The sequence below is a fragment of the Marmota flaviventris genome, chromosome 4, assembly GCF_047511675.1.
Source record: "Marmota flaviventris isolate mMarFla1 chromosome 4, mMarFla1.hap1, whole genome shotgun sequence".
NCBI lineage: Eukaryota > Metazoa > Chordata > Mammalia > Rodentia > Sciuridae > Marmota > Marmota flaviventris.
In genome coordinates, this window is record NC_092501.1 from 55068943 (window position 1) to 55087739 (window position 18797).

The 18797-nt window shown below is 32.9% G+C and overlaps 1 protein-coding gene across 4 annotated transcripts in view; it reads left to right on the top strand.

Moving 5' to 3' along the window:
• Herc4 (HECT and RLD domain containing E3 ubiquitin protein ligase 4) overlaps positions 1-18797 on the top strand; it is a 115080-nt gene that overhangs the window by 69049 nt on the left and 27234 nt on the right. For all 4 annotated transcript variants that reach the window (XM_027931143.2, XM_027931142.2, XM_027931144.2 and 1 more), the window contains 2 exons: positions 423-595; positions 11050-11169. In XM_027931143.2, the coding sequence (XP_027786944.1) occupies positions 423-595; positions 11050-11169 (293 nt within the window). The remainder of the gene's footprint in view (positions 1-422; positions 596-11049; positions 11170-18797) is intronic.

Consider the following 18797-nt stretch of genomic DNA (forward strand, 5'->3'; position numbering starts at 1 on the left):
AAGCTGAGAGAGAAAATGTGGAAAGATCCATAAATATTAGAGCAAAATCATTTTTAAGTATATTTAATTTTAAACATCAAAATTCTGATAACAAAAACACTGTAATAACTGGTTTTAATATTAGGTACAGTATATGGTGGATTTTAAAACATAATGTAGGAAACCAATAGTGTAAATTCATAGGCTTTTTATACTTTATTTTTTCTTTGAGCACTTTTATGGACAGTATATTTTAACTTGGTGGTGTTTGGGTTGGGGGGTGTTGGACACTGTAGACATGTTATATAAAATATTGCTATGTGCACCTTCTTGGGATTTTCAAAGGGTTAAAGAATCCCTGCTTTAGAAGAAAGTCAGTATGGTTTTGAAAATTGTGAATTTTTTTTATTCATTTTATTTGCATGTTCACCCTTTAATAACAGAAAACTGGTGGTCAATACTTGAACCTCCACTATTCTTCAAGATAGTAGAACTTTTTAAGGAAGTTGTGGTACATCTTTTGAAACTCTACAAGATCGGCATTCCCCCTTCTGAAAGAAGAATTTTCAACAGTTTTCTTCATACTGCATTAAAGGTTTTAGAAATATTACATAGGGTATGTCCAATAGTTCCTTTATTTTTCTCTTTTCCCATTCCTACTAACAGATTGATAATGTTCATTTTAACATTAATATATTACATATTTAGATTGGCATAAAATATAAAAATTTGGAAACATTTGTAGTTTGTTTTAAATGAAATAGTATATCTGTACTTCAGTTTTGGTCTTACTTCAATAGGCATTTATAAATAACTTGTTTATAGTTGGGCAGAACAATAGCATACTAATGAATTAGAATTCTTATATTTTTCTTGTGAAGAACATAATTTGTTTAATAATACTTTTTTTTTTTTGTTAGTTATAAGTGGTTCTCATATGAAAAAGAGTGGGCCCTAGTTTTTTTTATGAATATTTAAGCTTATGGTTCTTTTGCTATTAGATACTAAAGGCCTCAAAGTAGAATGTTTCATTTGAAACAAATGACTAATTTGAAATTGGAACCATATGTAATTCATTAATTTGCCTATTGTTCTTTCCTGCCCTTCTTCCCAGTGTAAGAAATAGTACCCTTTACACTTGTAGCAGTACAGTTATATGAAGAAGTAGAATCTCAGCTGTTTCATTAAAGATGGATTTGAGTCATCCCTGACAGTTGGTAGGTATATCTTTGTTATGCCATTTGGTATTTTTGAGTTATTATTTAGATGAGACATGACCTAAGGGAGAAGCATTTGTTTCTAGCCCATAGAGTGACTGAAAACCTCAGATCAATCTTTAATCTTTAGTTTCTTTTCCTTAACAGCTTCTTTGTATTTCCAGATTCTTCTTGCCTAGTGATCAGGTAAATAATAAGGGGATAAAGGAGATAGTCCTTTTGTTCTCTGTAAGAAAAAAGCTTTATGGATAATTTATTTTCCTTTTTATTCTTTTAGTGAAGCTCCCGAGTATTTTTCTCAACTGCTTAACTTTCTGAACTTTTTCCTTTTTTAGTATGTCTGAGATTCCTAGAGAAAACTAATTTCTCATTATAATTAAAAGAAATGAAAGCCATTTCTTTCCTAGAGAACAGGTCATTGCCCAGAACACAGCTTTCTTGCAGCATATCAGGGTCTGGGTCTGCAGCAAACTGCTGTAATGAGGATACTCTTAACTTCATGGGATGGGTCTCTCCCTTTCCATATACCTTTTGCCTAGGATTCAAGACGTTAATTAGATTTTTTTTTTCTTTCCTCTGAACAACTTCTTCCTACTATATCTGCAAACCATTTCTTTTCAGGTGGACATATTCATAAGTGATTACTCAGTCTGTTTGTCTTATCTGTTGTTTACTTATCTTTATTCCCCCTTTTAAAAATACTATTTTTCCTTAGCTGTAGCTTTTTCCACAAGAAAAAGAGAAGGGAGGATCAGGGGAGGAAATCAAATATTTTGTCTTTCATAACTACAGAAGGGACTTGAATAAGTAACTTATTTGCCTAGCTCAGAAACCTCAGTCTCTACCAAGGAAGAAAGATACAGAGTTCTATTTCTAAAGGCTTTTTTTTGGTGTGTGGGCGGGGTAAGATTAAAATCTGGAGTTAGGCAACACTTTATTCCATGGAATAGAATAAGTATTCCTCAGTAACCTTTTTGATGGAACCATACTAGGATCCAGTTTTTTGTTAGGTTAATTTTCCCTTCACCTTCAACTAACATTTATTGCTTGCTAACAGTGTCCAGAATTGGAACCTCTTCTGTGTGAGCACTTTGTATATATTACTCATTTAACTTTTGAAAACCCCATAGTGTTGGTATTTTGCCCATTTTTAGACTGGGAAATGAATCTGAACATTAAAGATCATGAACCAGTGAGTAACACAATTGAAATATAAATCCATATCTACTTCCAGTGTCCCTGCTGGATCCAATGTTTCTCTGTGTTAGCATATACAGTAACATGTTTAGGAAGGGGATTTGCTTTTATGTTAAACCTCTCAATCTTCTGGATGGCAGATACTATGGTATTATGTTATGGGACCTGGATTAGGAATCAGAAGATCAAGGTTTTAATCCTTTTTTATAATGCTTCATACCAGTGTGATTTTTGAACAAGTATTTCTCTTCATCATATATGTAAATGAACAGTTATATACAAAGTAATTAAAATACCAACCCCAATAATTTTCTAGGATTGATGTATGGTTTAAATATTATAATATATGTATGTTGTTATACATTCCAAAGTCAGTGATTTCATTATCACACATCACCATTTGAGTGGAAAACCACTTATTTTGATTTGATTTATTGGGTTAAAAGGAAACTGGGTTCTTGTTATTAAATACTTTAAAGCAGAATAATACTGGTTGAATCAGAGTCTTTCTCTCTCTCTCTCTCTCTCTCTCTCTCTCTCTCTCTCTCTCTCTCCCCCCCCCCTCCCCCAACCCTCTGTCTTTGGTATTGGGGATTGACCCCAGGGATGCTTTGCTACTGAGCTATATTCCCATCCCTTTTTATATTTTGAGACAGGGTCTCACTAAGATGCTGATGCTGGCCTCAAAGTTGTAATCCTCCTGCCTCAGCTTCCTGAATTGCTGTGATTGCAGTTGTGTGCTACCATGCCTGGCTGGGATGAATCTCTTAAGCATCTCCTTTTGGGTGTCCTTAATGCAGTCAGTTAGTTATCTTTACCTCTTAACTTTAGAGAAAACTTGGCTTCATCCTATTCTACCATAAATAAATACCTATGGATAATTAGCCACCAGGGATGATTCATTTTCATCTTTAAAGAAACCCAAGTTACTTATCAGAAACTTTTTTTTTAAGACACTCTCTGACAACCGTATACATTATGTTTGACAACCGTATACATTCTTCTTTCTGCTCCATGGTTAAGAATTAGGGAAAAATTCCTGTTTCCTTCTTGACCTAACCCTGGAGCAGGATTAGAAACTAGAAATTGCATATTGTGTTTCCTGTTCATTATAGGTTATGTGGATGTTCTTGTTCCTCCCATATGTCATGTCCTTTGGAAAGCTTTTGAATTAAAAATCATTTCCTGTGCTCCAAATGGCATCATAAGAAAATACCTTTGGTACCTGCTGTCAGGAATGGACATATCAGAAATAAGTTTACTGGCAAGTAATTGGGTTATTTCTGAGTTTTCACACAGGACATTGTAGTGATACTAGTATGACAAAAGAAAAGCCTTATACTATCTGTCCAGCTTAGTTGCTATATATTGTGCTGATCTTCTAAATCAGTGATTTTTTTCAAACTTTTTTTTTTCTTTTGCAATGACCTCTTAAATAATATATGTACTCAGTATACAACCCCTGAACTGAAGTTTGTAAACCAGGATTCTAAATTGTAATTAAAATATTAAATAAAAGTATTAAAATAAAACATATACAGATTTTATGTATTTTAAGTAGTAATTCTGAATGTATAGATTGTTTTGAACTTCTCCCATGTGATCTCTTCTGTTTTTATTTTGTGAATATTTATTGAGTGCCTACTGTATGCTTATCATTATATTAGATAATAGGGATGCAATGATAACTAAAAGATGTGATTTCTGCCCTTGTTGAGCTTATAAAATCAAGGGGAGTTGTACCATATACAAGTAAATAAACATTTATGGTATACATGGTAAGTGCTTGATTAGGAAAAATGTAGGTTGCTAACTCTGAATGGTTAAGAAAGACTTCTTGGGACAAAGGATGTCTTGTTAATCATCTACCTATAGATTTTTATTCTATTTTTTGAAACTCTTGATTTTTGTGTGTTAATTTGTAATGTATGTCTTCTGGGATTAATCTTATGTTCCATATCTGATTTTCCTATTTTAAAAGCAGTGTTAATTAGTTTTCTCTTTAGTTATCAAATCAGTGGATCTGAATTAACTACCAGCCAGAAGCTTTTCACAAGTCTTAAGTTTGAAATTAATCTGGTTTTGAAGCAAACCTGTTTTTTTTCATCATTAATTTTAATTCTAGTATATTAGCATTTCTCTTAAGAAAACTTACACAGCCAATATCCACAAGATATGCAGACTGCCAATTACAGCATAGTTTCTTTCCTTTTAGGAGAAAATATTAAAATATTAAGGATGAAATATATATACTAGTTCAATGGAATGTGAATGATCCAGAGTCATTAAATTTTAGAGTGACTAATGTGATTTAAATGTGATTAGAAGCATATATTTATAAATTTCAATATGGGGAGGGAAACCATCGTGTTTTGTATAATTGTGGGGGGTCTTATTTTTATTTTTTGGAAAAGGAGTTTGGCTAATGATTTTAGTTGTTTAAAGCAAAGTACTAAAACCTCTAGGGCCTGATAGTAAATATTTTATGCTTTGCAAGACATACAGTTTTTGTCTCTCAACTCTGCTGTAGACAGCATATAAGTGGATGGGTATGGATGTTTTTCAGTAAAACATTATTTATGAAAACAGTGGGTGATATGTAGGCCACAAATGGTTGTTTGCTGAACTCTTGCTCTACGATGAAGATTTTGATCATAAAGTAGGTGCCTTTGTTTTATTTGAAAAGCCAGTGATAGAAGTTTCACTCTAGTCTCTTTCTTCCAGATGAGTACCTTAGCCACAGTAAAAAATTAATCAAAACAGTGAACAAAAAAAAAGCTCAAAGTGCTTTTGTCACTGAATAGAGTGGTGACAAAAATCAACTTTGTACTAAAAATAGTATTATTAAGTCTGTTCTTAAATTGGGTTATCTGTACTTAAAAGAGTAAGCCAAAGAAGCAACCATTTTAAACATTCATAAAAAGTAGAAATGTGCTAAATATATATTATATGCATTTATATATGCAGATATGGACATATTTTAGCAATTAGAGAGTATGAATTAAGAATGCATTGTATGAGAGATGCTAATATAGTTCAGTCATAGATTGTGTACTTATTATGAAACACTCAGCTTCAGCCCCCAGCATTGAGGGTATGGGGAACGCTTGATGTTAGAGAGGCTTGTGACTCTTCCTTATGTGACCTAGGTTGACTTGATTAAATTCTAAGTCTTGGTATACTCATCTATATGATAATAATAATAGTTTCTATTTCATGGGATTATTTAAATGAGTTTGGGTACAGAAGATGTACTTGTATTTCATAATGACAGCTATCATTATTGGAACATAAAGTTTGAGTGAATTTCAAGGTAAAGTTTAATTTCATTCAAAATTTTAGCTTGCCATCTTGATATGAAGGATAAAGACCTGACATTCCTCCTCCCCTCTCCAGGAAGGAAGTAGTAGTGGTATAAAGTATATATGTGTTCTTATTTTCCTTTGGACTTCAGAACAAAAGGTTGAAAAACATGGAAATTATATAAGCTGTTCTCTTTACCAAAAATTTGGACAACACATTTCAATAAAAATGCACAGACATACAATTGGGTAAACTATATACATATTTCTTATTTGTCCAAATGTTCATTTCATATTTATTGAGCACTGTTTGGACACTGGCATTGTCTGGTTAGATTTACACCTCTACTAGATGATTTCTTTGGTTCCTGTTCAGACATTGCTTAGTTGATTTAGTTAGTATGTATGTGAATTTCCTACTCTTGCCCCACTAAGATTGACTTCTTTCCTGGCCTGTGTAATTATATGTGTTACCAGCTTCCGCTGCCCCTTTATTGAAGGGTTAAAATATTAAAGTTGTCTTTAACCCTTCACTTGACTTTTCTATTCATTTAGCTACCATCACTTCTCCATTTTTAAAAATTTATTTATTTATTTGGTATTGGGGGTTGAGGCAGGGGCATTTACCACACTGAGTTATGTCTTTGGTCCTTTTTCTGTTTTTTTACTTTGAGACAGGGTTTCACTAAATTGCTGAGGCTGGCCTCGAACTTATAATCTTCTTGCCTCAGTCACCCCAGTAGTTGGAATTATAGGAATGTGCCATCACACCTGGCTTCCATTCATTCTATCACTTGACTCAAACCTTATTTCCCCATGTACGGGTTCTTGCCACAATATGCTCTACAACGAAACATGCCCAAACTCAATGAATAGTGAGCATTTATTCTAATTCTTACTAGAGTGAACTGTGTTTTGGCCTGAAACCTAGACTGTTTAGCTCATCCTAGCTTCTAGCTGCACTTTTGGTCCAGTTTTGAACCATGTAGTTTTCCTATTCATTTTATTTCAAGTTAGTATTTTGTAATAAAATGTTAAAAGACAAATAAAATTAACATATGTATGCTTCCTTTATAGATTTAGCAGTTAACTTGCTGTCAAATTTGTTTTTCTCTATTTTTATATATACATTTTCATAAATCATTTTAAAGTATAAAGCATGTATCACCCTTTAATACTTCAGCATTTGCTAAGAATACAGGCATTTTTCTAATAATAGTAGTATCATTCAAGGAATTTATAGTCCTAGAATATCATCTATCTAGGGATATTTAAATTTTCTCATTTGTAATAATTTTTTTTCAATCAATTGTTTAAAAACTAGAGTCTGGTTAATTTCATTGTTTGCATTTGTTTATTCAATCTTGTTATTCTCTTTTCCAATCCACAAACATGTATATCTCTTCATTTATTTAGGTCTCTTTATTTTCTCTCAACAATGTATTGTAGTTTTCAGAGGTCTTTTACATTTTTTTAAAAAGTCACTCCTAAGCTGAGCGTGGTGGTGTATACCTATAATCCTAAACACCTGAGAGACCGAGGCAGTAGAATTGCAAGTTTGAGGCCAGCCTTGTTAACTTAGTATGAGACCATCTCAAAATAAAAAGTAAAAAAGGGTAAAGGATGTAGCTGGGTGGTAAAGTACTGTGGTACTGCAAATACATAAATAATTTAAATATATAAATAATTCCCAGTACTGCAAATACATAAATAATTTAAAAATTAAAAATTATTTGTACATGTTTTATGTTCTTGACTGTATTGTAAATAATGGTTTTTATTTTCAGTTGCTTATTGCTAGTATAGAGATATTCAGTTGAATTTTTGAATATTGAATTTTCACCCTGTGGTCTGGTTAAATTATTTATTAGTACTAATTATTTCCTTATAGATTGATTTGAATTTGAGCACACAGTCATGTTATCTTCTTGCCATATATATATATTTTGTGTGGGGGGATGGTTGGATTCTGCTCCATCCCCCCCAACCCTTACCATAATTACCAGGGATTCTAATACAATATGAATTTAATGATTACAGTGGTCATCCTTGCCTATTTCCCATATCTTTGAAAGAATTAAATACTTCACCTGTATTTCAAATACTTTAACTGTAGGGGTTTTGTTTTTTGATTTTGGTAGGTGGCTTTGACTATTTGAAGAAGTTTCCTTCTGTTCTGGTTTGCTGGATGTGTTTATTATGAATGCATAATATTGAATTTTATCAGATGCTTTTTCTGCATCAAGATGGTTAAATCAACCTTGCACTATAGAAATAAATTCCACTTTTAGCATTATGTGTTATACTTTATTGTTGGATTTAATTTGCTAATATTTTGTGACAGGCTGTCTATGTTCATGAGGGATGTTGATCAGTAATTTTTATTTCTCCTATTGTCAGTTTTTGCTTTCAAAGTTATTCTGGCTTCAAAAAATGAATTAAGAAATGATCCCTCTTAAATAAAGAAAATGTTGATATTATTTGTTCCTGACATGTTTGGTAGAGGACCAGCAGTTTAGCTCAGTAGTAGAGGCTTGCCTAGCATACATACGCCTTGGGTTTGATCCCCAGCACTGAAAGGAAAAAAAAAAAAAAAAAAAAAACTGATTCACTAGTGAAGTCATATTGGTTCTAGAGTTTTCTTTCAGGAAAATTTTATATTAAAATATAGGGCATTTCAAGTTTCCTGTTTCTTCTTCAGTCAGTTTTTTGTTGTGTTGTTTTAATATTTTTTTAGTTGTAGTTGGGCACAATATCTTTATTTTTTTTTTTTTTTTTTTTTTTTTTATAGTGAACTTTTTTTTAATGAGTAGATGGAATGCACTTGAAAATAACAAAAAAACATAGTACAGTAAACCAGTAACATAAACCAGTAAGTCACTTATGATCATTATCAAGCGTTTTATACTATACATAATTATATGTGCTAATTTTTATGCAACTGGCAGCAAAATGGGTTTGTTTACACCAGCATCACCAGAATACATGAAATGGAGCTGAGGAATTCCTACCGCACAATATCTTTATTTTATTTATTTATTTTTATGTGGTGCTGAGGATCGAATCCAGCACCTCGCACGTGCTAGGTGAGCACTGTACTGCTCAGCCCCAGCCCCAGCCCCATTGAGTCAGTTTTTATTGATAAGACATCTATGTGATAAGATCTTTTTATGCCTGATAGTAGTAATTTGTGTCTCCTCTTTTTGTCAGTCTGGCCAGAGGCATATCATCTTTTTTAAAAACCTATTTACTTTTTTTCCTTCTGTTTTCTGTTTTCTCTTTCATTGATTTGTGTTTTCTTTCACTTGATTTGTCCTTATTTTTTTTTATTTTTTTTTTTTTTTATGTCCTGCATTACCAGCATCCCACAAATTTTGGTATGTTTTAGTTTTCAGTTCAAAATATTTTCCTAAAATCCCTATCTTCTGGTTTCATCATCTGGGTCATCTCTGAATCTGACTCTGTTGATTGTTTTGTTTCTAGACACTTTTTGTTTTGTTCTTTGTTTACTTGCTTTTTGGTATGTTTCATAAGTTTGAGTTGTAATAAAGTACGAGCTGAAGTAAATTCAAAGCCTGTAAATGGGTACACCTCATCTTTCTGCCTATTAGTGTGGCAATTAAGTCAGTCTAATCAGGAGTTAAGCTGGAATTGAGTATTTATTTGTTTGTTTATTTTAGTTACTGTAATTGCACCACAAGCCTCAGATTCCCCAGATATTGCTTTGGGTTTAGAGTAAAAGTGGGTGTCAAAGAGTTCTTTTCTAGTTCTGCTTGCCTGTTCCATAGAGGGATTTCTCTTCTCACTCTTCTCCCTCATCAGTAGTATACTTGAGTTGATTGTTACTTGGTGCTTTCAAGATTGGTAGGGGGGAGGGGAGAGAAAGTGTTCTTTTTCTTGCTCTTATTTAAATTAAGTCCCCCTCAAGATGGGACTTAAGAGTCGTGCCCCTCCTCCCTTTAGGAGCCAGATTCTTCTTTGCATCTTTAGTGTGTCTTGTGTGGAAGTGAGGTTATGAGGAATTTCCAAATATATTTTTTCTTACCGATTTTTAATTCCATTATGGACAGGGAACATATTTTATATACTTTTGGATTGCTTTCTTTTGTTTGTTGGAGGGTGTCTTCCCCACCCCGAAGTCTCACCATATGTATTCATGTTTTAAGAGTTTGCCAAAGAGGTGAGGGGAAACTACATGCAGATTTTTGGGGGCTTTCCCCTCTGGATTCCTTTCTATGATTTTTTTCCTTCCTCATTCTCTGGCCAGGCCAGCAGTCCCTCTCTCTCTGATGTATATATGGCTCCTCTCTGGTAAAATGTCTGTTTTCTGCCTGATCTCTTATCTCCTACTGCTCATGCTGATTTGGGAGTAAAATATGTTTTCTGTAGGTAATTAATTGTTTCCATGCCTTTTTTTTTTTTTTTTTTTTTTGCCTTATTTGGGCTGCTTTCCAGTATTTTTATGTATTTGCTTTATTATATATGGTCCAGAGTTTGTAAATTGTTTTTGTCAGATGGATTAATTACAAATTATTCTGCCATATCTACCCCCAGAATTCCTCTACTCTCTTTTAATTTGGAACAACTCTCTCCTTTCTATGCCCATTACCTTGACTTTTTATAAGTCCTGGCAAATAATAAAAGACCCACAATCTGGATTTCTCTGGTTGTTTTTTCATGGTTGTAATTCCTTATATCTCCTCTGAACTGGAATTTAGATCACAAGAGTTGATTAAATTGAAGTTTTCTTTTGATACATAAATGTTGTGTATACTTCCTTTTTTGCACTATTATTAGAAACACAGCATTTAATTATCCCAGTATTGTTAATGATTACTTTGATCACTTGGTTAAGGTCATTCTCTACATTGTAAAGAGTTATTTCTCCCTTTGTAATTATCAGGTAGTCTGTGGGGTGATAATCTGTACCCTCTTCATTTTTCACATCTATATGTCACCACTTAAAGTTTATTCTAATGAGATGTTAGATAGATTATGACACTTAACAAGCATTAGTTATTACTACTGTTATTTAAGTCCCTTACTCTAACCTGAAGTCCTTATAGTTTCTAGTTTATTCTAATATACCTTAATTATATATATTTTGTTCCATCTTATGGTTATAAAGATATTTACATTCCTCTTTTCTATTAGTTTTGTGTACTGAATGCAGTTGTCACATCTATGAATATGGTAGCACTTAACTAGCATATTGCATATAGTAGGCACTCAGTAATTATTTTTTTACAGGAAGTGAAAATTAGCTAAGAAATCACCAAAGGCTTTTTCTAATTAAACATTTTTCAGTCTCTGTCATTGATTAAACTTAATTATACTTTTTTTTTTTTTTTTAGGTAAATGAGAAGGCAGGACAGATTATACAGTATGATAAATTTTATATCCATGAAGTACAAGAATTGATAGACATAAGGAATGATTATATCAATTGGGTCCAGCAGCAGGCCTATGGAATGGTATGTTTCCCATGCATTGTGTGATTTCATTTTTGTATGTCATTTGCTCTAATATGAAAGTAACGAGTGTTTTTGAAACACTCAAGTTTTTTCAGAGCTTATTTTTCAAATAAAAACAAATTACAGTGGAGTAGCTATATTTGTAAGCAAACATCCTTCTCTTCTGCCAAAGACAAAACAGAGACAGATTACATTTTTCTAAAGAAAAATGCAAATGTGACATATATTTTCAACTCTCATTTGTTTTCTATGAGCTTGTTTCTCTAATGCTGAGAATACTAGAGTCTCTGATAATAGAACTCTAAGAAGGTGTTATTGTTGTGGGACCACTGCTTCAAAATCAGAAGAAAACTCTAGGATTCTGTTTTCGATTTTTCCTTTTATGTGTTTAATTTTATTTTAGATTATTTATATTCATATATTGCATACTTCTTTGCATCTAGCTAAGTGTTTAATAAATAGACAATATTCCATTAAAATAGTAGCTTAACTTTATAAAACTTTAATTAGGCATATGTAATTTTAATTTAGAAATGGGTAAATAGCTAGATACAAAGAAGCTTTAATATTTATGTTTGCTAGCCATTTTAATATACTTGAAGTCAACTTTTCTGCTTCCAGAGCAGGTAATTTGTATCCAGTGGTTATAGAAGTGGTTTATTCACCAGCAATTCTGGTAGTGTCTGGAATGTGTCAGGTAGAGATTTTAAAAAAAGGACAGTACTTTTTGAACTTGGTTTGCATGTTATTTTTAGGATACTCTCACTTTTAAGAATTAAGACACTGATAGAACATCTCTCCTTTCTTTGGTACTTGACTAGGAGAGACTCATTGGATTTTTGTTTGTTTGTTTGTTTTCTTCTCTAGAATCACTGGGAGGTGAGATCAGGTTTATGGCCATTTTTTAGATTTAGATCTATTTATTTGTCATTCAACAAATACTTATTGAGAATCTCCTGTGTAAGAGGTACTAACTATTTGAAATACATTGGTAAACCAGACACATAAGGGCCCAAGTTTTCATGGAACTCATAATCTAATGGGCAAGATTAACATTAATCAAAGCAAAAAATATCAGTGAATAATATATACTATGCAGAGAATTAAAATCAGGGAACATTGTGAAGAATATTTTTGAGGTTGGGCCATCAGAAAATACTTGTCTGCCAAAGTATGAGTAATAGTCTGATGAAAAGGATCAGCTTTGTTAGATCAGAGTAGGGAGAAAACTAGGGGAGAGAGAATGGTGGGTTTGACTAAAATAGCCGTTGTGTAGACTAAAGAAAGAAATGGATTTGGAATACTTCTTGAAGGTAAATGGGACAAGTGTCAGGACACAAATCACTGATAAATTGGCTATAAGGTGAGGAAAGAAGAGAAATCCACTAGGGGATTAAAAAGGAGTGGCAGGTGAGGTAGGAGAAAAAATAGGAGTGTTTTGAAAACCAAAACTAAAAGTAATGAGAGCCTGTGTTGAATGCTGCTCAGAAAGAGAACAAAACTGTAGAATTAAGCAGTGAATTTGGTTACAAGGTTATTAGTAATCTTGATAATGGCCTTCTAGAGTTGGGGTATTGCTAAAAAAGAAAATTGGAATATAGAAAGTAGTATCAACAACTGTGGGAATACTTTTGAGAAGGTCTGCTTTGAAGATGAGCAAAAAAGTCAACTGGTACCTGGAAGGGATAGTTTTTTAAACAAGAAAATAACTAACCTCAGAAAAGTTTTGAACAAGTATTTCCTTTCCTATTTGAATAAAATCTCTACCCTAGGCAAAACTCTTCCTTCAAAGCACCTGTGAGAGAAGTAGAAATAACTTATTTCTTGAGTTTTTTAACCTTTCCTCAATAAGACTTGTTTGGGGGCTCATATTTTATCTTTGAATACACTGAAATGGCATTCTACAGGACATAACAGATGCTTAACTACAGTGTAAAAGTAATTAAATTTGTTTACCACTGAGAAAAATTGTTGCCCATGATATACTACGTAGGGCACCATAGGTCTTTGAACAGCATTTTTGAAGCTGTAGTGACAAACCTTTTTAAAGAAAAACAACTTCTTAAGAAGCCCTATATTTGCTTACATATTTGTATGATTATCTTAAATAAATATTTACACACATTAAACTAGTTCTAAACTCTACTCCTAAGCTCTTAAAAGAACTATAAAACCATAACAAATTTATAACTGTAGATAACACTACATATTTTTAATTCAAATTAATTTGATGTGGAGGATGATTATGTTCTGATTAGGAATTCCAGCTCACAACATAAACATTGGTAGAAAGCAGTGTAATCTAAGAGTGTCTAAGTTCAAATTCTACCTAAGCATTCATTCAGTTCTGTGTCCTTGGAGAAATCATCTGATTTCTTTAAGGTAATAGTACCTACTATACACAGTTGAGATAAGTGACCTGATCTCTATGAAGTATTTAAGGTAGTTCCTGGCACATAGTTAAGTCTTACTAAATGGTGCTTATTACTACTGGCAGACTGAAACAGGCTGTTCGTTTGGCAGCAGTCTCTTTTTGAAGTGTCTGATAACTGTCCTCTTGCTGCATTTCTGTGTCTGCACAATAATGAAACATTTGCCTTTAGAATGAGATGTGATATTCATTTGTCTTTTCCTCATAAGATTGCATCATTTAAGTATAAAGTCTTACACAATTACATCTTGTTGGATGATAGAACCATTGCAGGCATTGAAATTTCATGCAGTACTGGCTTTTTATAATACTGGGATGTTTATAATATTTATAGGATATAAATTTAAAGGATATATATTTAAAGGATATGTATTTATAGGATATAAATTGTCTTAGTTTTAAGTTTGACTAAAATTTTTTGTTATTGATCAAAAAAACACTAAATTTAAAACCATCCCAGAGCACTCATAAACTCTCTAAGCATATATCTCCTGGGCATCTACAAACCCAGTTTGAGAAACCATGTCTTGGAAACACTGAGAAAAATTGTTGCCCATGACATACTACCTAGGGCACCATAGGTCTTTGAGCAGCTAAGATCACTGTGAATTATATCACTTGTCCTTTAACCAAAATTTATATCTGTTAATATAAATCATAAACAACATGCATTTGACCAAGTTAATAGAAATGATACCTGTGATACTTTTTTTTTTTTTAAGTAATTGTACTGTGGGGAAAAGGTATTTGAATGTTCACTTTTCAGTTTGATAGTTCTGTCATCCAAATTCACTGTAGTATATAGTGATAGTGATTATCATATCAAATTGAATTTCATTAGGGAGCTATTTCAGCACTACTGTTTTCTGATAAGAGCAAGGCATTAAGGTCTACCTTTCTGTTCCTGGTCCTCTTTGCCTTCTCATTCTCTTAATGGTTAACATACTTGAGAATTACCCACATATTTTTCCTTTCTCTCCATTTACTGACAGACATGAAATTAAATAGGTGGTTGTGGCAGTGAAAGCTTGTTCTTTAATTTTCAAAGTGGATTTAATAGAAATCAGAATCCAGAATCCATGACTTTGGTTTGTTTTGATCTCTCTTTGGGAATGAAGGACTGACAACCTACTTTAAAGGTCTTCATACAATTTTAAAATAAATTTTTAATCTATAGTATGACATCTGACCTCAGAGAGCTACTTTTTTTTGAGAGTGTAACATACTTTAACACAGAACTCTTAATGATCTCTCTTCCCAAATAAGATTATGCTTTCATTACTAGTCTTAATACTGGGTTGAATGCCATGTTGACCCTATAAATCAAGTTTTAAAGAATCTGTTTTGTGATAATATAGTGTTTGTGTATATGTATTTGTATATACATATGAATATCTATACACATGTGCACATATGTACTCACGTACTTATACACACAAATTTGTGTAAAAAAAAATTTGTGTAAAAAAAATTGATCAACAGTTATGGTCTTGAAATAATTTCATTGCTTCAGTGAAAAAAGTTTAAAATATTCTTTGATAGAACATAATGACGAACAATAGTAAGAAACTTGTTTCTCTTAGTAACCATTTTATTATGTATGTATGTATGCCTACACACATCTTGTATATGTTAAATATAATAAAATTTATTTTTAAAGTCATAATTTTATATACATATATAAGTATAAAGCTTTATCTTGTGCTAAATACTACAAGAAAATTATTTTGTCTTTATGCCATAATTTGTTGGGATTCTCCCCACCCCACCCCCCATTACCTTTCTTTTCCAGTCAAGGACTTTTAAGAATCCATTATGATTCCTAAATCTTAATAACTAATAGTTCTTGACTTTCCTTAAACAGGTTGATCATCGTTAATTTCAGAATCCAAAGATGCTCAAAAAGTTTTGGACTTTGGAGCACTTTGGATTTTGGACTCTCAAATTAGGTTTGCTCAATCAGTAAAGTGTATGCAATATTCCCAAATCTGGTCCCAAACATTTCAGCTAAGGGATATGTCCTTTTGTTTTGCTGAGATTTCCTAATTTTCCACCTCATCCCCTTCCATTCTCCTGTCCTTTTTCAAGTCTTTCTGGTTAAATGTCTTTGTGAAATCTTTGCTTGATTTCTTTTACTCCTGCTAGTTACTATCTAGTCTGTGGTTTTGTTCCCAAGGCTCTGATTTTGATGTGTGAAAATATGCAATTGGATTCCTTTGCTTTTTATCTCCCTCTGCTTGTGACCCTTTGGCAACATAAAAGGAGCATGTATGTTTTGTCTTTTTCTCTTTTTTTATCTTCTGCTATTTGATGATTTTTCTCTACTTCCTTTATTCTGTACTGACTTGCACATCTCATACCCTCATTTAACTTTGCTCTTCAATTGCTTATGAAAACACCTTAGTTAGTAGGTAACTACCAAACTCTTTGCCATTTTTCTTCCCCTTTTATACATTTTGTTACTATACATGCATATCAATATATAGCTAATAAAAATTGACAATTCAGCATAAAATATAGAAGGGTCTAAATTGGGTCTATCATGTTTGAATTACAGTGAGATTCAAGTTTGTTTTTTCAAAAACTGGAATATACTTATGTGACACACATGCCAGATCCAAATGACTTTAGACTTTGTTTTGTTTTGTACCAGAGATTGAACTAAGGAGAGCTTAACCACTGAGCCACATCTCTAGCCGCCCCCCCCCCCCTTTTTTTTTTAGTACCAGGAATCTAATTCAGGGGCACTTGACCACTGAGCAACATCCCCAGCCCTATTTTGTATTTTATTTAAAGACAGGTCTCACTAAGTTGCTTAGTGCCTCGCCATTGCTGAGGCTGGCTTTGAACTCGCGATCCTCCTGTTTTAGCCTCCAGAGCCCCTGGGATTATGGGCATGTGCTACTTCGCCCATCCTTTAGCCCTTTTTAAAAGTTGCCGAGGCTGGCTTTGAACTTGCATTCCTCCTGCCTTAGACTCCCAAATCGTTAGGATTATATGTGTGTGTTCTTCACCCAACTGCCTTGGACCATTTATACTAACAAAAATAATGGGTAAAAAGATAGACTTGTGGAACAGCTAAATAGAGGAGCTTTGGGAAGATATACCAGTATTTAACTTGCCTAGGTTGAGTTTCTTCCCCATTTAATAAAATAAGGATGTTGACTAAAATATATTTGTACTCCCTTGTGGCTGTAGTATTTCCCAGAAAAATCCATCATTTACAACACTAATGTTTATTTTGCTTTTTTTAAAGCTCCCTTATCATTTTTAAAGACATTAATATGTTGCAAGAATTCTTGGAGTGATCATAATGTCATATTCTTGCTCTATGCATTAGATCATCAAACATAATTTAGAAACATTTACTTCTCTTTTAACTGCCAAGACCACCCTTTTTATTTGAGTTGCCTTAATGTTCAGCATTTTTTCTTTATATCAGAGTAATTCTGTATTATGCCCTTTGTTTACAAAAAATAAAATAAAAAATCATTGATGTTTAAAACATCCTTAGTGAAGTCCAGTTTAGATCATGAAATCCTAACTTTGAACACTTCATCTAGTCCTTTGTCAATCCACCTTCTGGGACATCAAGTAGCTGAAATTAGACACACCTTAACCCAGTTTCAAGTTCCTCACTTAAGTAACAGCTAATAGTGCTGCATATGTGGATTTAGAGCTAGTTTAGCAATAAACCTTCAGTTGACCTCACAGTTTTTTTGCCACGACCACTACCGCTTTTCTTTCCTTCCAGATTTCCTTTGGCAGTACTACTTTGTTGAATTATATTTGAGCTACTTTACAACACTAATGTTTATTCTGTCTTATTTTATCTTCCCCCTTCAGTACTGGGAATCAAACACAGAGTGCTCTACCATTGAGTTTTACCCCCAGCCCTGAAAGAAACTATTGTCAGTTATTTTCTTTCTTAGAAAAGAATTTGCATAGAGTCATGTTTGGTTATATTTATACTACTTTGGCTATAAGCACAGTATAGTGAGAAACCTTAATTAAATCTTTGCTAATATCTTAAAGCCTCTAGTGAAGTTCATCAAGACGTATGAAAATTTAGCCAACTACAAAGTTAGAAATTCCACACAGGACTATCCTCACTTCTGATACCAATTGCCAGTTGGGGTAAGGGATGTGTTCCCCAGACTACACTCAGACTCATAGCACTCTCGGAAAACTATTAGACTGATAATTGCAGTTTACTATAGGGAAAGGATACATATTAAAATGTCCAAGGGAAGAAGCACATATAGCAGAGTCTAAGGTCCCAAAGACAAAATATCTTGCTTTTCTTTCCCGGGAAGTTATGGGTTAGTTACCTGGCATTGATGTCTGTGATATCACAAAAGATTGTTAACCAGTGAAGCTCACCTGAACCCTGATGCCCAGAGTATTTATTGGGACTCAGTCACATCCTGCTTATGTGGCTTGACCTTTTCTAGAGATATAACTGGTACCATATGACCCAAGGCCCCATGGTAAATCACATTGTTATATTGTCCATGGATAAAGACCCTAGGCAAATAAAGACACTCCTATCAGACTTGGTATTTCAAACGCCTATAGATTACCTCTCAGTAGCCTAGGGCAAATACCCTGTCTTTGGTTAAGATTAGTTCTTCATTACATAAGGCACCATCCACAGATTTAGTGATATATTCTGAAGATTCTAGTACTTTTCATGAATCTAAACCATATATGGAAGCATTCCAAAAGAAAGTGTACTTTCCTTTTCAAGGAAATGGTAAGCTTTCATTATAATTTCCATTATTACCTTTATAAATGTATATTTTCTTCTACTTAACCTCTATGTTTGGTTTTTAAAAATACATAATATAAAATATCTTGTTTTTTTTTAACATTCAATAAATACCTCAAGATAAAAAAAAAAATCTTGTATTTTTTTTTAACTTGTTTTTGGCAAATAAAAACGAATGGTGGCTTATTATCCTTCAGGTTGTCTCCATGTAGCATTTTAATGTGTTAAACACTTGACTTTGTCCAGATTAACCAAGGCTTTTAAAGTCAGAGATATTTTCTCAGTAAAGAATCTGAGCCATAAAATTATTTCTTCAAGATGATATCAGGTTTAGGACTAGTTTCCTTATTCTACCTAAATTCTACAAATGGGGATACTTATTTGCTGAAACCAAATTTTATTATATTCAGGCTTTGATAATTTTTG